Source organism: Grus americana, chromosome 5, assembly GCF_028858705.1.
Source record: "Grus americana isolate bGruAme1 chromosome 5, bGruAme1.mat, whole genome shotgun sequence".
Lineage (NCBI taxonomy): Eukaryota > Metazoa > Chordata > Aves > Gruiformes > Gruidae > Grus > Grus americana.
Window position 1 is genome coordinate 27,825,309 of NC_072856.1, and position 22,079 is coordinate 27,847,387.

General features: G+C 58.9%; 1 protein-coding gene across 6 annotated transcripts in view; it reads right to left on the bottom strand.

Moving 5' to 3' along the window:
* DGKZ (diacylglycerol kinase zeta) overlaps positions 1-21,084 on the bottom strand; it is a 45,049-nt gene extending 23,965 nt beyond the window's left edge. For 2 of the 6 annotated variants that reach the window (XM_054826712.1, XM_054826713.1), the window contains exon 1: positions 447-9,291. In XM_054826712.1, the coding sequence (XP_054682687.1) occupies positions 447-1,237 (791 nt within the window). In that variant the 5' untranslated portion in view covers positions 1,238-9,291. Of the gene's footprint in view, positions 1-446; positions 9,294-20,759 lie in introns of those variants that run through there. The other 4 variants (XM_054826716.1, XM_054826710.1, XM_054826714.1 and 1 more) reach the window with 4 other exon arrangements.
* Between the last annotated feature and the right edge of the window lie 995 nt (positions 21,085-22,079).

The window sequence follows — 22,079 nt, forward strand, 5'->3', positions numbered from 1 at the left end:
TCCCCACAGCTCTCCCATACCAAGGTGCCTCAGAGCCTGGGGCATTTTTGGGGACCAGTACAATCAGTTGGGGAAAAAAGCAGCTGTTTGTTTGGGGCTTGCGAGCTTCTCCCAGATGAGCAGAGGAAAGGAACAGCAGAGCTGGCCAGCTGGAGAAAGGGTGCATCTCCAGCCCACAACCAGGCCTGCCACCTCCCTCTCGCACCAGGCTGGCAGAAGGGGATGCCCGCAAGCCCCAGGGGCGGCACAGAGAGCATCAGGGGTAGCACTGGCCCGAGCGGGAGATGCTTAAGGGACACAAGCAGCACTGCAAGAGACCGATGGCAGCCAGGGCCAACAGTGCTGAGCTCCCTTCCTTCCTTCCTTCCTTCCCCGCTGAGCCTGGTTCTGCACCCAGCCTCCCCTCCCCGAGGCACTGCCTGCTTGCACGCCACCACCATACATACAGCAGCCGGGGGCTCCAGCCATCCGGGGTGGCGTGGCGGGTGGGCTCCGGTTCCAAGCACTCCGGGAGAACAGCAGAGGGGTGCCCAGCTCCAGCTGCCCCCGCACAACGCTGGGCCAGCAGCCGCATGTGGCCAGAGGAGAGCAGCCCGGGCCGGGAGCCATCGCTGGAGCGCCGGCGCTGGCTGAGGCGGCGGTAGCAGCCCGGCAAGCCGTAGGCGGCCCGGCTGCACATGAACTCGGTGGGCAGGCGGTGAGAGGAGGCACGCCGCAGGCAGCGAGGGCCCCGCGACAGAAGCCCAGCCTGGAGTGGCCGCAGCCGGGGCAGCATGGCCAGCCACCTCTCCTCAGCCCACCGCTCGCACCGGCCCTCCTTGGCTCCCGCTGCCATGCTGACACCGCCATCCTCCGGAGACTCGGATCCAGAGCTGTCAGTGCGGGGTGCCCCGTCCCCCTCCTCTCCAGTGGGGATGAGGCTGGCCAGGAGGACGGAGGGACCAACCAGGTGGGCATCGATAGCTCGTGCCTGGCCCCCGCGCTTCGTCTGCACGGCAAACCTGGGGCTGAGGCAGGGCGGCGTGGTGCTGGAGCGGCGGCGGGGGCTGGGGTGCCGGGGCAGGCCCAGGCAGGAGAGCGCTGGCAATGGGGTGCCTGAGCCACGGCGGCGCTGGGCCAGCGAGGCTGAGGGCAGCCCCGCCTGGGAGCGTCGCCTGGCCTTGCTCGTGGGCACGGCCACTACACTGGTGCGCCGTGGCCCCTTCCTCCCAAAGTGCCGCCTAAAAAAGGTTTCCATCACACCCGGATGGTGGCTGTTAACACAGAGACCAGGAATTAAATAGGCTCCCCTGTGATTCCCCAGGTCGGGCTGCAGGAATCAGGGCAGGGAGACGGGGTGGGGGGAAAGGCAGGGGACCAAGGGTGGGAGCGGGGGACATGGCGATGCCACCCAGGGCACGCAGCAGAGCTGGGACCCGCTGGCTGGATAGACAGACTGCTGGAGCTCCTGCTCCCCACAGCTCCCCCACTCCTTGAGTTTGACCGCTCAGCACAGGGTGCTGCGATGGCAGGGCAGGTGTCACCACTGCTCAGCGCTGTGGGATCGGCAGAGCCCCTGCACCCCAAGGTGCAGATCAGCCCTGGAAACTACCCCCACCACTCTCCTGGTGCTGGTCCACCTGGTTTCCCCACGGGAACTGCTCTGGCTAAGTACCAGCCCCAGGAAATTTGCAGCAAATTGAAATTAAGCCCTTGTGAATCCTAAAGAAGAAAACCCACTGGGCAAGTAAAAACAGGGCAGGGAGATTTGGTAGAAGCTGGCTGGGAGAGCTGCAGTAGTGTGGAGGAGAGCTAGGAAAAACATCCCATCCATCCTGCACAAAACTTCCCTCTCCTGGTGGAAAAAGTTTTACCAGGGCTCTCAAGCTTTCCCTGCCCAGCCCTCAAAGCTTGACAGGTTGCCCGGACGTTGCAACAGTCCGTGGAAATCCCCAGGGCCACAGGTGGAAGGTGCTGCAGCAGTTTCAGCGCTGGTGGCTCGGCACGCAAAGCCTTCGGAGTGGAAGGGGCTGAATCTGACTAGCTCCAGCACTTCCCTCCTCCATAGCCAGTGCTTCGCTTCCCACCCTCCAGTCACTGCCTCTCTTCAGCTGCTAAATAGAGAGGATTTATTTGAGGGCAACTCGAACAAACCACCAAGACCCACAGTTCATAGAAGCAAACTTTTGGCTCTTCAGTATCTCCTGAGGCAGGGGACTCAGGATCATCGCACCCTGCAGGCACACGCAAGCCACCACCATCACTCTCAACAGTTTCGATGCTGTGCAAGACAGCTCCCCTAGCCATCACGAGGCACCCATCACACCACTCACCACTGCACGGAGGCTGGCACCTGCTGCACTTGCCTCTACGTTCCTCCCTTCTCATGCTCTTTATGCACTTGCTTGCTGGTCAGCAACACCAGGGGACCTTCAGGAGAACACTCTGGCCCAAACCTCCACTGCCTCGAGGTCCACGCAAACAGGCAAACTTGTCTGAAACTTCCCTTTTAGTTTGAGATATGCATGTATGATGGGACATACACGTTATTTTCTGAACTGCAAACTGGAGCCTTTGCTTAGTGCTTGTACCACAAAGAACCCATTGGGCTATACCTCTATTTCTTTTGGAGGAGTACAAAGCTGAGTTTGTATTTTTGGAGAAGGTCAGGCTTGGTTCATTCTCCTCCAGCCTGGTACACAAGGAAGCCAGCTCTTTATTTTCTACAGTCTTGTTGCCATGTCTGTACTCAGTAATGTAGCACAAGGAGGGAAGGAAGGACAGCGATGCCCTCCAGAGGAATCTGCAGTTCAGACAGCAGCATCAGGGCAGCTAAAGCCTGGTTGAACTGAAAGCAAATACAAAGTGCCACCTCCTCAGAGATCAATGCAGGTACACCCAGCACTACCTGGTCACCAGCAGGTTAACTATCACACCCCCAAGGCCCCCGCAGCTTTGCGGAGGGTAAAAGCATGTTTTACTGATCACCCTGCTTCCAGCCCGTCCCCGACCCAGAGGTGCTCCATTCCTGTTCCTTCTCCCCATCATCCGCAGGATGACGCACAGTAAACAATGATGCACAGTAAACTGTATCACCACCAACAGGGGTTAAAAATTGTCCAGACAAATAAAACATTAAAAACCCCAAGCGAGAACACTGCCCAGGTGTGGTGTGCTGCAGCAGACCCTTCTTGGCTAGCTTTAGCTGCTGGGGGGAACATACTGTCAAACTCCATCCTGAATGAGCTGCATGGATGCTCCCTCCTGCCCCAGATATTCCACTAGCACGAAGCTGCTGTACTGCTTGCTGAGCTGCTGCTATGGGCAGGAAGATCTCTCAACACAGCTTCCTTCCTTTTTGCACCACAGTCTCGTGAGGAAATCTGCTAGAACAACCTTGGCTTGACATTTATGTTTGGGTACTAGCTGATTATGGTCCTTTTTATCTTCAGGGGTGTCTGCAAGTGGCACATGGACTCACGCTCCAGCCACCAGGAGTGAAGGTTATTACTGGGCAACCATCTGACAGCCCACAACAGCACCACGTGGCAGCTCAGATATTATGGGGAAGATAACTCCATCTCTTGCAACTTCCAATCTGAGCTCCAAATGGTCTGTCACAAGTGTTGAGAGCTGCTGCTGGTGGAGCAGATGGACTGACTGCCGGGGCTGCCCAGGGTTGATGTGCACCAGCAGAGCTGCATGCAGAGCAGCCAGGGAACCATGCACTGAGCGGAGAGGAGCCCAAGAGGACCTAAGCCCTGGAAGCCCCTGGCCTAACACCAGCACACCAAACATCTGTTTGCCACCGAGACAAGACAAAGAACGGCAAGTGCCTGTGGCTACTCTGCAGACTGCATCGCTCAGCTCAGTTAGGTAAGGAGGCTGGATGGAGGCAGCCTGGCATTTGCAGGGTGGGAGGGAAAGGAAGTACTGCTGCACGCACTAGGATATCAACTCTACTTACAGGCAGCTTTGCACTATCATTTCAATCTCCTTCTGTGAATGAGGAAGGAGCCAGCAGCTCTGGTCTGCTCACGATCTGCAGTCAGAGCTCTTGAGAGTTTTGGGGTTTTTTTCTAACCAGACCCCCCAGAGCTCCTCGGCCTCCTATGCTCCTGACATTGGTGGGCAGAGATGCTGCTGAAGCAGGAATATGTCCTGGAGCACGGGCAGGCAGCAGTGCTGTCCTCGAGAGCTGGGGGAGGAGGAGGCTCCTGCAAGAAGCTCCCTGGGCACTCAGAGTCTAAGGACAGAGCTAACCTTGGTGGCAGGATGTAAATGCCCTTGGAAAGTCAAGCAGGGATCAAAGAGGAAAAACTTGCACCTTGTAATTTCAGCGGACACAGAGCTTGTGGATTGGCTGATAAGGAAACCCTGCTCTCCAGAGCCACCAGCCATCCCTCCTGCAGTGGTGGTAGTTCCAAAACCAGACAGGCTGACTCCTCGGACTAAACATGTGGGCATAGGCTCTGCCCACATCAGGAAGAGCTGCTTAATATTCAGCTCCAGTTATTCTGCTTTGCTTCACTAGCCTCAAGCAAACCCCCATGTACCATACTGAACAGGCCCTCTGTGCCCTTAGACGTGTAGAGGGATGCTGTGCCACACACCTGCTCAGCCCTTCCTCCACGTTATCACTCCCTCTGTCCCTCCAGCAGCCTGGTCTCTCCTTACCAGCACCCAGAAGACAGACAGATCCCAGGCTACCTTCATACAGTGCCAAACCTGGCACCCCTCTGCTGGCACCAAGGGTGGCAAGAGGACCCTACAGCAGGACACCACCAGCAGCACAACACACAAACCATGGGCTTTAGAGAAGTCTGGACTTGAAAAACACCATCAGCTCCTCCCGAACTTTCAGCAAACCTCCAGTTAGTTGACTGGAAAGCATTTTTTCCAACTACAGGGCTACAGCAAGGGAAACGAGTCCAAGAGTTTCACCCTGCTCCATGACGAGTGCCCGTCCTGACGGCGGCTGGCTGCGTCCCGGCTTGCTGTGGGTGCTGGGGAGCTGCTGCAGCATCAGAGCTGGCAGCACGCAAGCAGGAGCCCGTTTCAGTTTACAAGTTGTCTTCCCCTGGCAAGGATGCTTGACTTGCACAGCTCAACCACAGGGAAAGTGTGTTATTAATAGCCACCCCTGCGTGACACCAAGATCTCTTGGGCTTCTGCCTCTGTCTTCTCCCTGCCAGGACAGCAGTGGGACTAAGGGACAAGAGCCCGGGAGCCCATCCAGGGAGCTACTGCTCATCCCCGCCTCACTGACATACTGCTGCTTGCCTTCAGCCTCAGTTTCCATCACGAGCTCGCACCTCCCCATCCTTTCAGTGCTCTGATACTCAATCTTCCCATGTACGCTGCCATCCCTACACCACCCCTGCTGAGATCCTGTCCCCGCTCTCCCATCCTGCTCCCAGGCATCAGTCACTGACCTCTCTTCTCCCTCGGGCTCCCCGGCCAGCCCTCTCAACGTACCACGAAGGGCAACCAGCACAGATGAAGTCTGCAGAGGAAGGTCTCCCCGTGCCGGCTGGGGAACGCAGCACACTGGTCAAGATGTCGTGCAGCCCTCAGGGCTTTGGTTAAAGCGAGGTGAGCAGTGATCAGCAAGTTCCCAAACTGCGCAGTTTGCTTCTACCCAAAATTTCCATTCCAGATGTAACCTCTCATATATCACAAGAATAAAACAGAGTCAGAAGCTCCCCTGTGCTGGGTCCAGCATAAGCAAAGAGATGTGGCTTCCCCCCCGGCCCCCACCACAGGGGTAGGGAGGCTCCATCCAAACCACGACCCTTTCAAAGCATTGCAAGGGGTGAGGCTGTGCTCACCTTCTATTTTAGGATTCATTCATTTGATCTACTGCAACAAGTGCCACCGCCTACACGGGCCAGAGCACCTCACTCCCAGGTTCCTGAGCTGCAAGAGCGTGGCATTCCCAGGCTGTACTATACAATCCTGTATTATACAATCCTCAATTGTACTGTCACCCTCATAGCGCGGAGGAGGAGATTACTGCTGCAACCTTAAGGTTGCCCCTCCAGGCTGCAGAAGGCAGTTTCTGGTCCTTGCAGGGCATTCAGAAGGAACCAGGTCCCCACCTGTCTCTCAGTGAGCCCCACGGTTGATCCAGAGGACTTCATGCTTCCCTCCTAGTGAGAAAGCAAGGCAGGGGCTTAGAAACCAGCTGGTGGTCACATGCATGCAGCTGCAGAGGACCTCCCAGCCTGAGGTCTCTGCACGTGCAGCCCCAGCACCACTCTCTGCAGGGAGCTGTGTAGAGGCCCCTTCCAGGGCTGCTGGGCACGGACAGCGAGAGCAAGGCAGGCCTGGCAACATCTAAGGGCTTTGCTAACTTGCTCAGAAACCTGTCAGTGCTACTGGGCACTTTGGTTGACCAACCTGAAGGCTCCAGGACTGGATTGCTTCACAAGAGACAGGCAGCAACTTCAGTTTGGCCTCTCTGTACCCATCTTGCACAAAGTCGAGCAAGGGCACAGCTTGCAACCTCCTGCTCCCACACATACACGCCTCTGCTCCACGGTGCCGCAGCAGGGCCAGCGTGTGGACCCGATGCAAATACCCTGACACACCCCAGCCACGAAAGGGTAATGGGATCCCTGCATGAGATGGCCAGAAGCAAAACTCGCCCACGGGGTTTATTTCAGGGGATGGGAATTTCAGGGCACACCCCAGGCTGGCAGTGACAGCTCAGCATCACCAGTTCAGCATCACTTCTGACTGCGGGTGCCTTGGGCGGATCACCACATAGTCCACACCAGGGATGAGACGTGGCCACTAACTTTAGTTAGTGCTCCACTAACAGAGTACTAACTCCGTTGGGACCTGGGGACACCACACGGAGGAGATGAAGCCTCTAAGGTGCCGCCTTTGAACGAGCAAGGCAAGGGGACGGATGCAGGAACAGGCACCAGCAGCTCCTTGCAGGGGTTTGTAGGCAAGGCAAAGAAACAAAACACCACGGCTTTGCAGCTTGTCACGGGAAGCTCCTCCAAGGGGCAAAGCCAGGTGGAAGGAACTGCCCAAGGCCACCCAGTGACCTGACCGTGGTCTCCACCAATTGGCCCTGCCTTGACCAAGGCAAGGCAAAAGGGATCAGCCATCCTACCCTCCTGCCTGGCCCTTCCCAACAAAATGCTCTGAAGTTTGGCTTGCTGGGAGAACAGGGGCCAGGAGCAGAAGGGCCTGAGACTTTTTTATAGTTCCTAGTATAATCCCACATCCTTCTGGTGGCAGCTCCATCCTGCCTCTCCCCAAGCTCTGCACGACACCCTGGTGCCACCTGCCCTTCACTGCCTTCTCAGGGCAAACCTGAGATGTGCTTCAAGGCACATCTCCCAGACTAGCTCAGACCCTCCATTTACGCTTCATAAAGTCAAGAGTTTGCCAGCCCTAAGGCTCAGAGTAATGTTCCCATTACAACAATGTGATTTCCTTTCCAAAATCCATGGAAGACAGTGTTTTGTCTTAATTTAAACCAAAGCTGTCTCCTTGGAGGCTCCTGGGCTGACTCCGGGCGTTCATATCCCTTGACAACTTTCCACCATCATAACATTATGAAGTTTATTTGCCACTACAGTAAATAATCTGCCTCCCGGTTATCAAGAAACCTGACAGCCCTGATTTAAACAATCTGTCACCGTGTTTGGCTGGGGAGCCAAATGGCAAGACTGACGGCCTCGGGCAGCAAATTAATCTGGGATGAAATGCAAAGGGCGAGCAACCACCAACAGAGTGCCGGGGCCACGGCAGAGCAGGGGTCGGGGGAGAGGCCGGCCATGCAGTTTCTATTTTGGTCCCAAGAGCAGGACCAGCAATGCTGCCTGGGAAGGACTTTGAGTTTCTTGTCTCTCTCTGAGCTCCCTTTGCAGAGTAACACACATGAAGCAACGCGGTGGGGAGCTCGGCAGAGTGCCCTGGCCGTTTTGGTGCCCAGTCCATGGTTTCTTTAGCAAATTCCCACCGTTCTCCCCAAGGTTGGTCGCCTCCTTCGGTACGCACAGCTCTGTGCCTCCTGTAGAGGAGGGACTCGAGGGACATGCTATTTAAAGGGAGATTGGTCCCACAACCCAGCTGTCTGATCCAAACTCCCTGAGCAGCCCCAGAATTTTCCCCGAGCACAGGGAAGACATCCCAGCATGGTGCCACCCTGGGCAGGGCAACACACAGCGTCTGCCCAAGGCACCAGCCCCTGGGAGGAGGCGATGAACCTGGCGTAAAGATACAGCTGCAGTGTGGCAGATGCAGCGCGCAAGCAGCGATTCCCAGGGCTGGGAAGTCTTTGCACCTCCCAAAGCAAAGCCAAGAGAGCCTCAGGCGCTCAGCTACAGGCATTGATAACAGAAAGATGGGAGCCACATGCCTTCCTCCAGAGAGAGATCAGGAAGGGCATCCCACTACCCCCAGCAGAAGCAGGGCACCTCACTGCCACCGGCACCAGGGGAGGTGCCAGGAGCCCACAAGTCTTCTCTAAACTATCTCAGGGCAAAGTGGCCGGGATCCAGGGATCCCGGTGCGGCACAGGCTGGCTGCCCACGCCAGCGTCCTCTGCCAACTGCAGTTTTCCTGCTGCCATCCCCATGCCACACAGGCTGGCAGAATGCAGCCAGTGCCGTAGCAGGCAGCAGACTGGGTGGCTGGAAACACAACTCTGGCAGGTAAAACCCCTGCCCTCCTTCCAAAGAGGAAACAACAGCCAGGTGCCACCGAGTGCCATGGCGGCTGCGTTTCACAGAGCCCCCGTCTCAGCCCCGGGGACTGCTTGTAGCCTTAGGAGCTCACTCCAGCCTCCGGGAGCAAACATAGCTCAGCAGGAGCAAGGTCTCGGGGATGACACCGGGGTCTGCTTCCCCCTGTCTTTCCCCAGCGGGATGGGACCCGGTACCTGCTCAGACCATACCCGCGAACTAAGGGCTGGCTCCCCCAGCCCCCCCCCATCCCCCACCCAGCACAAACAAAAGCAGCAAAACGCGGGGGACAAGGAAGAAGAAGAGGAGGAGGAGAAGAGAAGGGGAGAGCATGGGGAAAAGCCCCCGTGACCTGATCCGGAGCGGCGCGGGGGTCCCTGCAGGTGCCGAGCGGGTGGCGGTGGCCGCGCAGCAGCGTCGGGCCAGCCCTCCCCAACCAAGTCCTAGTTTGGAGAGCGAGAGCTCGGCTTCTCCCTCCGCCTCCTCCCCGCGCTGCAAACCCTGACTGTGCTCGTTAAAATAACCAACTGCACTTCCTCTCCGAGCAGCCCCGAGGCCAGCTCGTCCCCAGCCAGAGGCGCACGCACCAGAGGGGGCCCAGAAAGAGACGGGTGTCGTCCCCCCCGGCACCCAGCTGCCCTCTGAGCACCCAGCTGCAGCTAGGAGATGCCACCACTTCCCTCGGAGCGGCAAGAGGAAGATAAGGGGAGGAACCTGCTGAGGAGGCGATTCTCTGCCGCCTCCTTGGGACCTCGATAAAGATAAAGGGGTTTGCGCGGCTGATGAGAGCCGAGCCGCCTGCCACGGAGAGCCTGTGCTCGTGCACAGGAGGTAACTTGCTCCTGAGTTACGGACAGTATCTGGTCCAGGTGGGCTCCACAAACGTCTCAGGAGCTTTTTACCTCCCCTTGTTGCTGCAAACCCCCCATGGGACCTCTCACAGCCCGGCTGGGGACTTCCCCGTCACACTTCGTTGCTATATGGGTCCCCCAGCCACCCCCAGCGACCCGCTCCTGGCCAAATACCACCTAGCTCCATTTTGGGGCCATGAAACCCATCTCCGCTTTGGCCTTTGCAGAGAGAGGAAAGGGGGGTCACGCCAAAGGCCAGCTTGCTGCACGATCCCCGCAAGGCGTTGAGTCACCAACTTTTGTTACTTCGGTCATTTACCCTGTGATGGGAGCCAATAGCCACGCACGAGGCCGTAATGAGTCAGCGTGTGCAGCCGCAGCTGGGACCTCGTCCTTTCACACCCTGCCTTCTCCTGCCTGTCCCTTCCCCTTGCCTACATGTCACGGCTAAAATTAGACTGGGAGCTCTTCTCCTCTGTGTGTAGGAGCGTGCGTGTGTTTGGACCGTGCCCAGTGCTCCTTGGGGCCTGGAGAGAAACTGCAGTAAAATGATCATAACAAAACGTCAGGGGAGGTTGCTGCCAGCACGGCGAAGGCGGCCAGCTGCCTTCTCCAACGGGTATCTTGAAAGCAGTTCACAGGAAACCATTAACCAGAGTGGAGCCAGGCCCAAAGGTTGAGCTACCACCACGACCGCCATCTCTGTCACGGCAGAAGGAACCAGTGGCCTTTGCAAAGTGGTGGGAAACAGGGGTGGGTGAGGACACATGAGCAAACCTCTCCACTGCGAGAGCTGCTGCGGTGATTACGTTTGGCCCTTTTTTCACCGCACCAGTGGGGAAGGGGAGCTGGAGGTGCCCAGGGCAGGCAAGAGATGTTCACACCTGCTCAGCCCTCTCTCCCCGCAAACCCAGCAGCTGCTGAAGGATGGAGGACTCTGCCTCTTTCCCTACACAGGATACACGTCCTTAGGACTTCCCTTCCCAGTACCAGGAAAGGGCCAGCTGGACTAGCAGCTGAGCAGGTCCTGGCGTCCTCGCAGCTTCAGGGCAGCCACGGTGCCAGCTGTGACCACAGGAGGAAGACAGGCTGTGGAAAGGCCCCTAGGAACAGCCCTCAGTCCACCGCTAAGACGCACTTACTGGGACCGGCAGGATGTTTTATCAAAGAGGAAATTAAAATCGTGCTATCACTAGCTGCCTATTCAGAGCAAAGAAGCCTGATAAGAGATATGTGCAGCTCCTCCCCGGCCCTATCTCCAGCTAAGGGAGCTTCTCTCCAACTGCCCCGTGCCCCACTTTCCCTGTCCCCCACAGTCTATGCACAGCAGACACCCCACTGACACTGCCTGCAGCTCCTCACCCCCACCACAGTCCCACCTCCCTCCTGGGCTGGCAGGACCCGGACTTGCAAATGGAAACAGCCCAGAGGGATGCCCAGCTGGCCCCAAAATCTGTTCCAAGTCAAGCAGACCAGTAAGAGACCAGGTCACTGGTTCTCCAAGTCCCTTTACCTGGAGGCAGCAGGAGTGGGAAGCCCAAGAGCACCCTCCTCAAGCCAGCCAGGCAAACCTTCCTGCTGTCATTCTCCTCCTCCCCCAGTGACACCCTACAAACACACACACAGGCGAATGGGAGGCACACAGGCAAATGGGAAGCGAGGGAGACCTTTGGTTCCCTGCGCTGCTGTTACTGGTTTCAGTCTGCTGTGTTAGATCAGAAACCACTGCTCCAAGCCGAGAGGCTCCCCAGCCCCACGCAGCCCTGAGCAAGGCTTTCCAAGCGAGGAGACCCCGGTCCCACGCACCTGAAACCACACCACACATGGCAGCACCTGCAGGTGTCTGCAAGGGGGGGGACTGCTAAGCATCCCTGAGAAACCTGGTCCTCAGTGATCTGCCCCCCCTCCACGAAGTCTAAGGCTAAGACAGGAAAGACAACCTCCCACTTCTTTGTCCCAAGCCTTCATCATGACCCCGTGACTAAGCAAAGCACATGCGAACTTGCCACCCAAAAGGCATTTGTTGGTTTCACTGTGACCCTGTTACTGATTATCAAGTCTAATCTTTGGTTTCACTTTTTCACCTCATGGCAGTGAGCTACCAAGTCTTTTTCTTTCCCACCTCAAGTCAAAATTAAAGTAACCCCTTTTAGCAATGTTAAATCTATCACTACTTGGTTTTGCTAAATGTCAGCTTGTCCCTCTGCTACAAATGGGAGGGCAGGAGAAGCTGATTTTTTTTCTCTTCCACCCTTTTTGTTCAAATGCCCTCAGCATATCTACTCTTACGTTTTTCCTTTTCTTCTCTCATCCTAACATCACCATGTCTGCCAGCTTCTGCAGCCTCACCAGCGGGCTCTTTTCTCCCACCACCCTTTGGAGAGGCGATCCCAGGGAAAGAGACACTGCTGGTGCAGAGACTAGACCACTCTCCCCCTTCCTGGTGCAGACTAACAGTTTACTGCAGACCAGTGGCGCAGGGCTGCCTCACTCCGCTCCCCGAGTTTCTCTGCTCCTGCTCCCACAGGGTGACACCGGGTGCTCCAGAGACCACCAGAGCACGGGGAGCAACTCAGGTTCCAGGTGCAGAGGTTGGGTGGGTGCCACTGTGCAGCTCCAAGGGCTACCAGGATATGAAAGCCCATGTAGTGATGAGCTGGCTAACAGCTGCCTTGGCTGGAGGTTTACCCCTGAACATCAGCCAGCCCACAGCAGTGGCTGACAAGTTTAAGCCAGCAAGCTCACCAGCCACTTCACCCCCAGCAGCACCAAAAAAGCTCCACACAGACGCTTTGCAAAGCCCTCCTTTGCAGAAGAGAGGAAAGAAAAACCAGGAGCGAGGAGAAGAGGCCGGTGACCCTGCAGAGGGGACATGTCACAACACCCTGCTGAAGCAAGCTCCAGAGAAAGGGCCAGATCTGCACAGCAGAGCACTGAGCTCCAAAGAGCGACCATGCCCTCTGGTGTTCAACCCACGGCACTTTGGACCTCTCCAAACCCCATCCACCTCCCCTGTGCAGAGCACCAACCAGCCACGCTGCTTCCCACCCCTAACACCTCCAACCACAGACTCCCAAGCAGCACTGGGACACGAGACTTTTGTGTCTACAAGGTCAGGCAAGTTGGGGACCGAGTGGGGAAACTCAGAAAGGCCCAGGACACCATGCAAACGGGGTGATACTCAGAGAAACCATTTAGCAGAAGCCAGGAAGCAGCAGTTCTCAGTGGGAGTCTTCCACGGTGGTGTTTCTGCGCAGCACTCACACCAGCACAGCCAAATCCTGACCAGGCTGATGTGCTGCTCCAAAGACCATACCGTAGGGAACCTGGGAACAAGGCCTGGGACTTGTCCCTACCTCCACATCTCCTTGGGAGTGCTCATGAGCCCCCAACACCATGGCTAGCCTAGGTATTGGCTCCCACACAGCAACTACGTCCCAGCAATCACGACTGCCTCCTGGGCCCTTGGTTTCCCACCATGTCTGGCAGCCCCAGCCCAGCTGAACTTTGGGCTGGGCTGCTTCAGCCATTTAGCTAAACCACCTTCTGAGCATTGTCATCTTAGGTCTTCAAAGCATTCAGCATGCACAGGGTCTAGGTGCTATGGCCCTTATGCTTACAACAGCTAGGACATGGAGGAGGAAGACCTCAACTGACCTTCACCCCAAACACCAGCAAAATGGGGGCTGCCATGTTAGCCGATGAAGTCCAGCAGTGAGCTGCCCTCTATAACAAGGTTAGTGACACAGGCAGCAGGCAGGCAGCCTGGCTTTTGGTGGCCTTGGTTAGTGCAGACACAAAAGGGTGACGTGGGGCAAGATGTGGGTGGGAGGGAGGAGAGCTCTTGAGCAGAAATGTTGCGGCAGCTGCTGGGACTGCACAGCCTGTGCAAGCCAATAAAAATGCCACATACTTATACACCGCCGGCCGGTGCTTTATCCTCCTGGATCCCCATCGGCCGGGCTGGCTGCCCTGGAGACAAGGGAAGACACCTTTGTGGGGCAGGTGGAGTCTAGGGACACAAAGAGAGCGGTCAGCAAGCCCTCCCCATAAACACACCTGGCTGCCTGGCTCACGGCACTGTCCTCCCCCTCCATAGCTTTGCTGCCCTGGCGCCATCCCTCCACCCCACACACTCTCCCCACAGGCTCAGCATTTGCAGACCCCAGGGGTGCCAGTCCAGAGCCACCTCCAGCCCGAGCCAGCCGGCTGCAAGAGCCTAAAGGTGCCCAGACCCTGCACCTCCACAGGGTGCACGGCTCAGGGATGGGGCCAGGCTGGCACAGACAGGAAGCCCTGCTTCCCTCCCTCCTCCCCTGCGCCTTTCCAGCTCCTGGCAGCCTTCACCTCGACCACTGGGTCTGGGTATGGATTTGAATTTCAAATAAATCACGAAGGCACTCGTGAAGCCTTGCACGGAGGAGCATTGTTTGGTCAGGGCAAGGCAGCTTGCCTGCTCCCAACCGTCTGGCCCCTGCACGGGCACCGAGCCCTAGGAGCCCCAACCCACTGCCAGCCAGGGGCCAGGGAGCAAAGCTCTTGGTGACCTGGCGCAGAGGGGAAGCACCTTTCTTGGGGCTCCTCCGACACCCACCCCCACCACATCTGCTTCCTCCATCATTCAAACGACAAGAAAACTCATGGGTGGATAACGCCATTGTTCGAGCCCAGGCAGGGGGGTCCTCACCAGCAGCCTCTGCTGGAGCACCTCCTGGCCCCAGGCCAACCCGTAGCCCAGCCAGGAGTCAGGCTGGGGAGCGGGGTGCCTCCGACCGTGCACCCCAGCAGCTCTCACAGGACAGGAGCCCTGCCGCCTCTTAATCCTGCCATCTGTCAGCCTCAGATGGGTGCAAAATCCCTGCAGAAAACATCCCCACCCCCTCGCCACATTTCAGCAGCGGCAGCTGCTGGGCATTTGCCGCCAGAGTGCCCCACGCCACGTCCCCTTGCGTGGTGACCTCAGGCTTGGGCAGTAAGAGGCTTAGCGCTGGATCCGAGCAGCTCCTGGCCAGGGCTGTGGCAGCAAGGCAGGACGAGATACAGATAATCTGATTGAGAGGGAACTTTCACACAGAGGGGCTGGCACGTGGCCGGCTGCACGGCCCCCTGCTCCCTCTCCGGGCTAGCTATGGGCCATGCCCAGAGGCTGGGAGCACAGGAAGAGGCTCCAAGCTGTCTTAGGTACTTCTGCCTCATGACTCTCCATCCTTAACCTGCTGGTGAGCCCTGCCCCGGAGAGGAGGTGGGACCACCCCAACCAGCGGGGAGCAGGCAGGAGGGAGTCCCCCCGCCCTCCGGCTCCGCACCTGGGCTGCCAACGGTAAGCAAGGGATGGGCTGTTTCGGCACCCACGTTTCCTGTGGGAGCCGAGCTGCGCCAAAACGAGGGGAAAACCCTCTGACACGAGCCTCTTCGTTAGCTCCCCTGACTTCCTGGGACAGCCAGCCAGCAGGGCCACGTGACTTTCTGCAAAGCCACAGCGTGTTTTGGAGCCGAGACGGCTCCCGCCCGCAGAGCGCCGAGCTGCAGCTGGCGAGCAGGGGAAGGGAGATGGGGTGAGTGGAGCCAGGGAATGGGCGAACACCGAGCTTTACCCTGCCAGTCCCGGGTGGGATTTTCACACCTCTCTGGCTGGAACTCCTCCCATGAGGCTGGGACCAGGCTGCAGTGCGGCACCCTGCAGTAAAGCCAGCTCAGCCAAGCCGGCCGGCAGCAGCCCACGAGGCGCATTGAAGGCATCTCCCACTGACTCTGGGCACACAGAGGACAGGGCGGCAGTCAAAAGTGGGACTACCTCTGGCCAGACCTCTGTCTGCCCCCAGAGAGGAGCTTCCCACACCAGTGACACGTACCTACTGCCCCGCACCCACATCTTGGGCAGCATCCCCCAGTCACAGGTCCCCAGCTCCCACCGGTCGCTGCCGGCTGGGCAGGGCTCCTGTGAGATGGGGGATGCCTAGCTTATTTCTCCAAGCCCTGAACCACTGGGAAAGGCTGACAGCCGTGAGATGGACAAAGCTCGGGCAGGCTGTTCCCAGGCACAGAAGCAACGGCTGCAGGTAGAAACTGGAACTGGCAGCCTAACCCAGACAGCACAACCTGCCCGGCAGGCAGGGCTGAGGCAGGAGGCCCATTAACTCCTACTGTCTGGGACGGCAGGGACTCAGAAGAGGTCCTCTGTTAGTCCCTGGTGCTGTGAGGAAGAGTTTCCCCTGGGGGCAGAGCTCTCTGTTAACTACAAAGTTAACACCCCCAGGCATCAATCCCTAAACCACAGGCAGGAGGAGAACAGCGCTGAGTCTAACACATGCATCTGGCATGGACCTGAGGGGTCTATCCTCCCTGGGCACTGGCCTGGCCAGCGCAGTCTCATCGCTTGCCTTGGCAGAGCTTCACCCTCCACCTGATGTCCTGACGGGGAGGAGAAGAAAGCTGCCCAGCTCCCAAAAAGAGACTGCAGCTGCTGCCGGGCCTGCAAGTTGCAACAGAAACATGGGGTATAACTTTTGTAATACTGGAGAGTAGGCCCAGGGAAAGCTCCTGGACTTGGGATCATGAAGACAGAGGCACTTATTCCCTCAGAGCCTGATGCCAGCTCAAGAACCAGCAGGACAGGTTTCCCCTATTTCCATGCCTCATCCATGTCCCTGAGTAGGTCCTGGGCCAGAGTCCCTACCTCTAAAAGTCCCTGTCAGAAGCAATTCACCTCCTGCCAGTCCTCATTTCTTCTGGAAAGGATGCTTTATGGGCCCAAAGGTCAAGGAGCCTAAGCCTCATCCTGCAGCCCTAGCTCTGCTCCTGAGCTCAGCATCTCAAAGTCAGAACCCATTTACGGGAGCCAGCAAGCAAGCGAACGTGTGGCTGAAAGCTAACTGAAGAGCTTCAGCTCATGGAGTCACCTGGGAAAAAGAAACCAGAGCTCCACTGAGAGCAGAGCTGGAAGTTATATACAGAGGCTTTGTCAAGTCTCTGGGGAGACTGTCTGCTCCCCAGGCATGACACCACGATGAGAGAAGAAAATCCTACATTGCATCCCCCACTGCCTGCTGGAGCTCAGGTTGCCTTACACAAGAGCATCCCCCAAATCCCAGAGGGCTGGCCTCACCCAACAAGCATCTGCTCTTAGTCCCAGGAGGACCCATGCAATCAAACAGCCCCCAAACTCTCCCCCCTTGCAACACTTGTGGCTCTGCCTCTCCCCTCTCAACACTGTTTCCTTGCAAAGACCCGTGCCCACTCCCAGTGCACCCCTATCCCTCTGCTGCCCTTGTCTCTTCCCATCATTTTTGTTCAAAGAAGGGAAGTGGTTCCTTGTCTTCCCTCCTCTCAGCTCCTTGAGGAGATTACGGGGTTTCCTGGAAGGGATGCTCCAACTGCTAAGCAGATTAGAGGTCCTACCACCTTCTCCAGTGCGGGTGCACAGTGCTGCGGCAGCCCCTGTTCTGATTTCGGGAGGGCAGCAGAGCTGTCGGCAGGTGCCTGGGACTGGAGAGACGGGGCAGGTGGCAGGCAGGGACTGTGTTAGGGAGGGCCCCAGCCTCCAGGAGCAGCCAGGCCTCCTGCACTCTGATCCTTCCCTGCCTCATCCCAACAGCCCCACCGGGAGGCTGCATTGGCTGCCAACAGGCATGGCTGCTCAGCATGCCCAGCACTTGGATTCCCCCCCCCCCCCGGCAAGATCAAAAGTCCCTGAGCCGCCCCGTGGGAAGTCAGGCCCGGAACAGAGAGCACACAGCAAACACACGGCAGTGGGAACCGCTCTCCCAGCACATCCCACTTGCCCTGCAAACAAGCCCAGGTGTCGCTGCAGGGGACAGCTGGGGACTCCCACGGGTGTCGCTGGCCTGGGCCCAACTAATGCCACCCATCACCTGTGAGCTGGATGGGGAGCAGAGGGTGGAAGGTTTCAGAGCCAGAGGCGTGCAAAAGCTGCATGCGTGGAGGAGGAGGGAGATTGCTCAACAGCTAGCTGGCAGCAAGGTGCACTGTGAAAAAGCCTGTCCCGAGGTAAGCGCCGCTCTCAGCCTGCCAGCATGCAGATCACGGACTTCAGGCTCCCCACCACCATCTGCCAGGGTACCTCGGCCTCACCCCACTGCACAGCCCCTCAACCGCACCAGTGCTAGGGGAAAGCAAACCCAAAGCCCTGTGCCCTGGCTGGACTCGCTCACCAGCCAAGGGCCAGCAGGTTTGAGGACCCACGCAATGGGGATGCTGGTCCCACTGGCACATCTCCCCCAGCTTTTACATGGGTGTGAGCATCAAGCTGCAAGAATGACGGTGACAAGCGACGTCCCAGAAAGACGTAGGCGGGTGCTCAGCTCAGTTTCTCGAGTGCCGTTTACCCACAGGCCGTGCCACCCACAGACCTTCCCCAGGGCTCACATGCAGGCTCCAGCAGTGGGCCTGTCAAAGGACCATAGCTCAAAACTTGGTCCCACACTCTCTGCAGGGCAACTGCCCACCGGCTGCCCCAACGGCAGGTACGCTCCCTGCTTACACTGTCGTAAGCCATCACACATACCTCCTTGAAGGGGGATGTGCTAAAGATCCTAAAGCCCACAGGGAAGACCTATTTCAGCATCACACCTCTCCAGCATGGGGGACAGCAAGAAAGGGGCTTTGCCCCAGCACTCACACTCCCTTCCCACATTCCCCCTGGAAAGGGTAAACCATGCTGCTCACTCGCAGCACAAGAAACAGGGCACCTCAGAAGGAAATTTAATCCTAACTACCTATTATCTGATCAGCCCCAATCTCTTTATCAGCCCAATTAAAAGAATTACCCATCCGTGGCCCGGATGCACGTATTATGCACTTGTCTCCGTCAGCTCTGGAGCCAATTACTACACCCTCCTGTAAGGCAATTACAAGGTACAGAAATAAGCCCGCTTGCAAAACACAGGGGACTAACATACCATCAGAGGCCAAACCTCAGGGGCTTGCCCCTTTTTTGCTTCAAATCCCCTTGGGGCTCACCTGCCCTGGGGACAAGGCAGGCTTTCTTGCCATTTTGTGGACCTGTCCCTTGGCTGGCCGTGGTATGCCTCCCGGTGTAACTGTGGGCAAAGCCCAGCAGCACGTGGCCACCTCTCTCCTTGAGGCCAGGGCTCTCCAGAGACTCACTGCTGGTAGCAGGCAAGCTCCTGCCCATTGCCTAAGTTTCCTCTAGACCCACTTCCCAGCCACATATGCTCTGGCTAAAGCCCAGAATCCAAGGGGGTGCAAATTTCCTCACCGATGGCTGTTAGAAAGCATTTGAGGGGTAAGTGCTGGCTGTACTTCTCACCAAAAGTAAGTGTGGTGAAGCCTTCCCCCGCAATTCCCTCAGAGGAGGTGGAACTTCACATGGCCCTCAGCTCCAATGCTCAGGTGGGCACAAATTTGGCAGCATGCATCCAATTATCCTGCACTGCTCCCTGCCGAGCCCACCTCCCACGGGCATGTGTGGGAGCCTCTTCCTTCTCAGAGGCCCATGGGAATTTCTCCTCACTCCCCTGCAGCTCCAGGTGCTGCATTCATCACCCCCAGATGGAGGAAACCGGGTCCACCGTCAGCAGAAGAAGAGTGAGAGAAGCATGCATGCACCAAACAACCTGACAGGCATTTCTAGCCGGCCCAGTGGGTGTGCTGGCCCCCTCCAGCTCAGTGCCTCCTGCCCATCCCACTTTGCCTCTCCCCCACATGCCTATGCTGCAGAAGGTTGTTCACATGTGGAGAACTTCCCCTCCGTGTAGGCTCTCATATACTTTGCAGGAACGGCAGCCCCAACCCTTCGGAGCCAGAGAGAGATGCTATGCGTTATTAGGGACAGGCCAGAGACTGCCAGGCGTTCCAGGAAGCCACTGCCACCAGCTCTGAAACCACAGCAGAGGAGAGCACCACTCCGTGGTGGGGTGACCTTGCAAGCTGTCCACTACCAGCTCCAGCTTGGCTGTGGAGGGTGAAATTGGGGCCTTTCCCCTCCATCCAGCACCCGTGACACCACTCGGGAGTACTGCATCCTGCTTTGGGCCCCCCCTGTACGCCAAAAAATGCTGATGAGCATTTGAAAGTTCAGCAAAGGGCCACCAAGATAGTTGGGGGTAGGAGCTATGAGATGCAAGGAGAGGCTGAGATAACAGGGGTGGTTTGGCCTGCAAAAGAGAAGGTTAAGGGGGAACATTATTACCATCTTTAGCTACCTAATGGGAAGGTACAGAGAAGATTGAGCCAGACACTGCCCAGAGGTACACAGCAACAGCACGAGAGACAACAGGCACAGGCTGCAACAAGGGAAACCCTGAATAGGTATCAGGGAAAAAAAAAATCCCCAGGAGCTGAAGCACGGGAGCAGGTGCCCAGGGAGGCTGTGCAGTCTCCATCCTGGTGACACTCAAAACTCAACATCAGCAGCCTGATCAAATTCAGCCCTGCTTCGAGACAGCAGGGTGGACCAGGTGACCTCCGGAGGTCCCTTCAGACCTCAGTTATTCAATGTTTTTACACACCTGCAGATGGCAGGGGCACCCCTTTGCTTACGCAGGCCAAGAATCCCCCCAAACCCACGAGGTCAATAGCCAGGCTGCGGGAGGCACAAGGGACCCGGCTGGCTGCGGGGAGTGAGCGAAGCTGGGATCCCAGCAGGCAGCACAGGACCGGCACAGCCATTGCCTAGGTGTTGCAAGACTGCCGGTCTCATAGCCGAAGCGCAGGACGGGTGTGCGGGGATGAAGACAGGCGGTTCTGAGCGGGTGGAAACGAATCCTCCAGAGATGAGGCTCCGACTTCTCTGCGGAGGAGAGTGGGTGCAGCAAGGGCAATGCTTCCTAACTTCCCATTGCTCGTTTCAAGAGCTCAAAAGGAGGAAAACGCACTCTCATCCCCCCTCCATCCTCACATCCCTCGGCGGTTTCGCTCAGCTCAGCCAGCTGCCGACTTTATAACCGGGGTCAGCCCCCTCCGCGGGGCCTGGTGCGGCGGGTTCGGGGTACGGCGGGCTGCTGACAGCTGCCCGGCGGCGGGAGGCTCCCCTCGGGCGGAGGTGAGGCAGCGGCTCCGCAGCCTCCGTTCAGGATGCTCCAGCCCCCCGTGGCCAGCCCTTGCCCCGGGGGACTGGCCGCCTTCTCCGCCCCCCCCCCCCCGCCCCTGCCGCCGGGTGCCGGGGCGGCGGGGGGGGAGGCGCTGCCCGGAGCCCGCCCGGCGGCACCCGCCGTCCCGCTGCCGCTCGCCCGGTGCTCACCTGCGCCCGAAGAGCTTGAGGCCGGTGAAGCGCTTGTTGCTGTGCCGGCGGCCCAGCGGAGGCGGCGGCGCCGGACCCCGCTCGGGCTCGGCGCCGCCCGACGCCCCGGAGGAGGCGGCGGTGGCGGCGGAGGAGGAAGAAGAGGAGGCGGAGGGCGAGCCGCCGGGCGGCGGGGGCCGCGCCGCCTCCATGGCCGGGCTCGGGGCTCGGCGCCGCCGCTACCGCCACCCCGCGCCAGGGGAGGGGACGGGGGGCGGTGCGGCCGGAGGGGAGCTCCCGCCCCGCCGCGGCCGGCAGGCGGGCAGGAAGTGCGGCCGCGCACCGGCAGCCCCGAGGCCGCGCCGAGCCGCCAGCGCCCCCTGCCGCCGCACGGGCCGCGCGGTGAGCGGGGCCGGGGGCGCCCCGCGGCGGCAGTGGGCCCGGTCCCGTGGCCCGGCGCCCGGCACTGCCGGCTCAGGAAGTCGAGTGTCAGCTCCGCGCCCGCGCTCGGGAAGAGGCTCGGCGGCAGAAGCAGAGCCTCCCCCCTCCTCCTCCTCCGCCTCCCATTGTTCACCGCCGGACGGCGGGGACGGAGCCAACAGCCCCGCTGCCGCCACCACCCTCTCCGGGGACCGGGAGCCACCGCCGGCCTTGCTGCTGGGGCGGACGCTGCGACTCCCTGACCGCTTTTTACCCAGCCCGGCGACCCACCTGCCCCACTTGTCTTCCCCATCTCCCAGAGGACCGCCGGCTGGGCGGCTGGCTGGCTCGGAGGGCAGGGGCTGGCCTGCTCCACAGGGCTGGCAGTGCTGAGGCTGCCTTCAGCACGGAAGCGCTCTCCCCGCCGGGCAGGAGCGATGGGCAGCCCTCTTTTGTGTGCAAAATGAGTTGGCCTTGATGGCTGGTTTCCCCCATTCCCCCCAAGGGTGCTGAGCCAGGCTGAAAGCCAGGACTGCCCCGGCAGGGTCCCAGCTGCCAGCCCTGCACAGCCACTTGGGTGATCTGTAACCACCTCGAGGCAGGTCCTGCTTACCACTTCAGGCACCCAACCGTTCGCAGGAGGGCTGGTGGGGATGGGGGGACAGCTTCCAGCTCCTACCACCTGCAGGAGGAACCTGACAGCCCAGCAAAGCCCCACTGACCGGGTGCACTTGCAGGCTTGGTGTCAAGAGCACCCGTGTGGCCCTCCGACATCCCCGCTGGGGAGATTGTGCTGTGCGAGCCCAGCGCTGGCACCGGGAGAAGAGGAGGGGATTGCTGGCGAGGCACCAGGAAAGCATGGGAAGCCTTTCCCCCACCCCCCGAAGCACAGGCTGTCAGCACTAGCACCTCGTCCCCCCA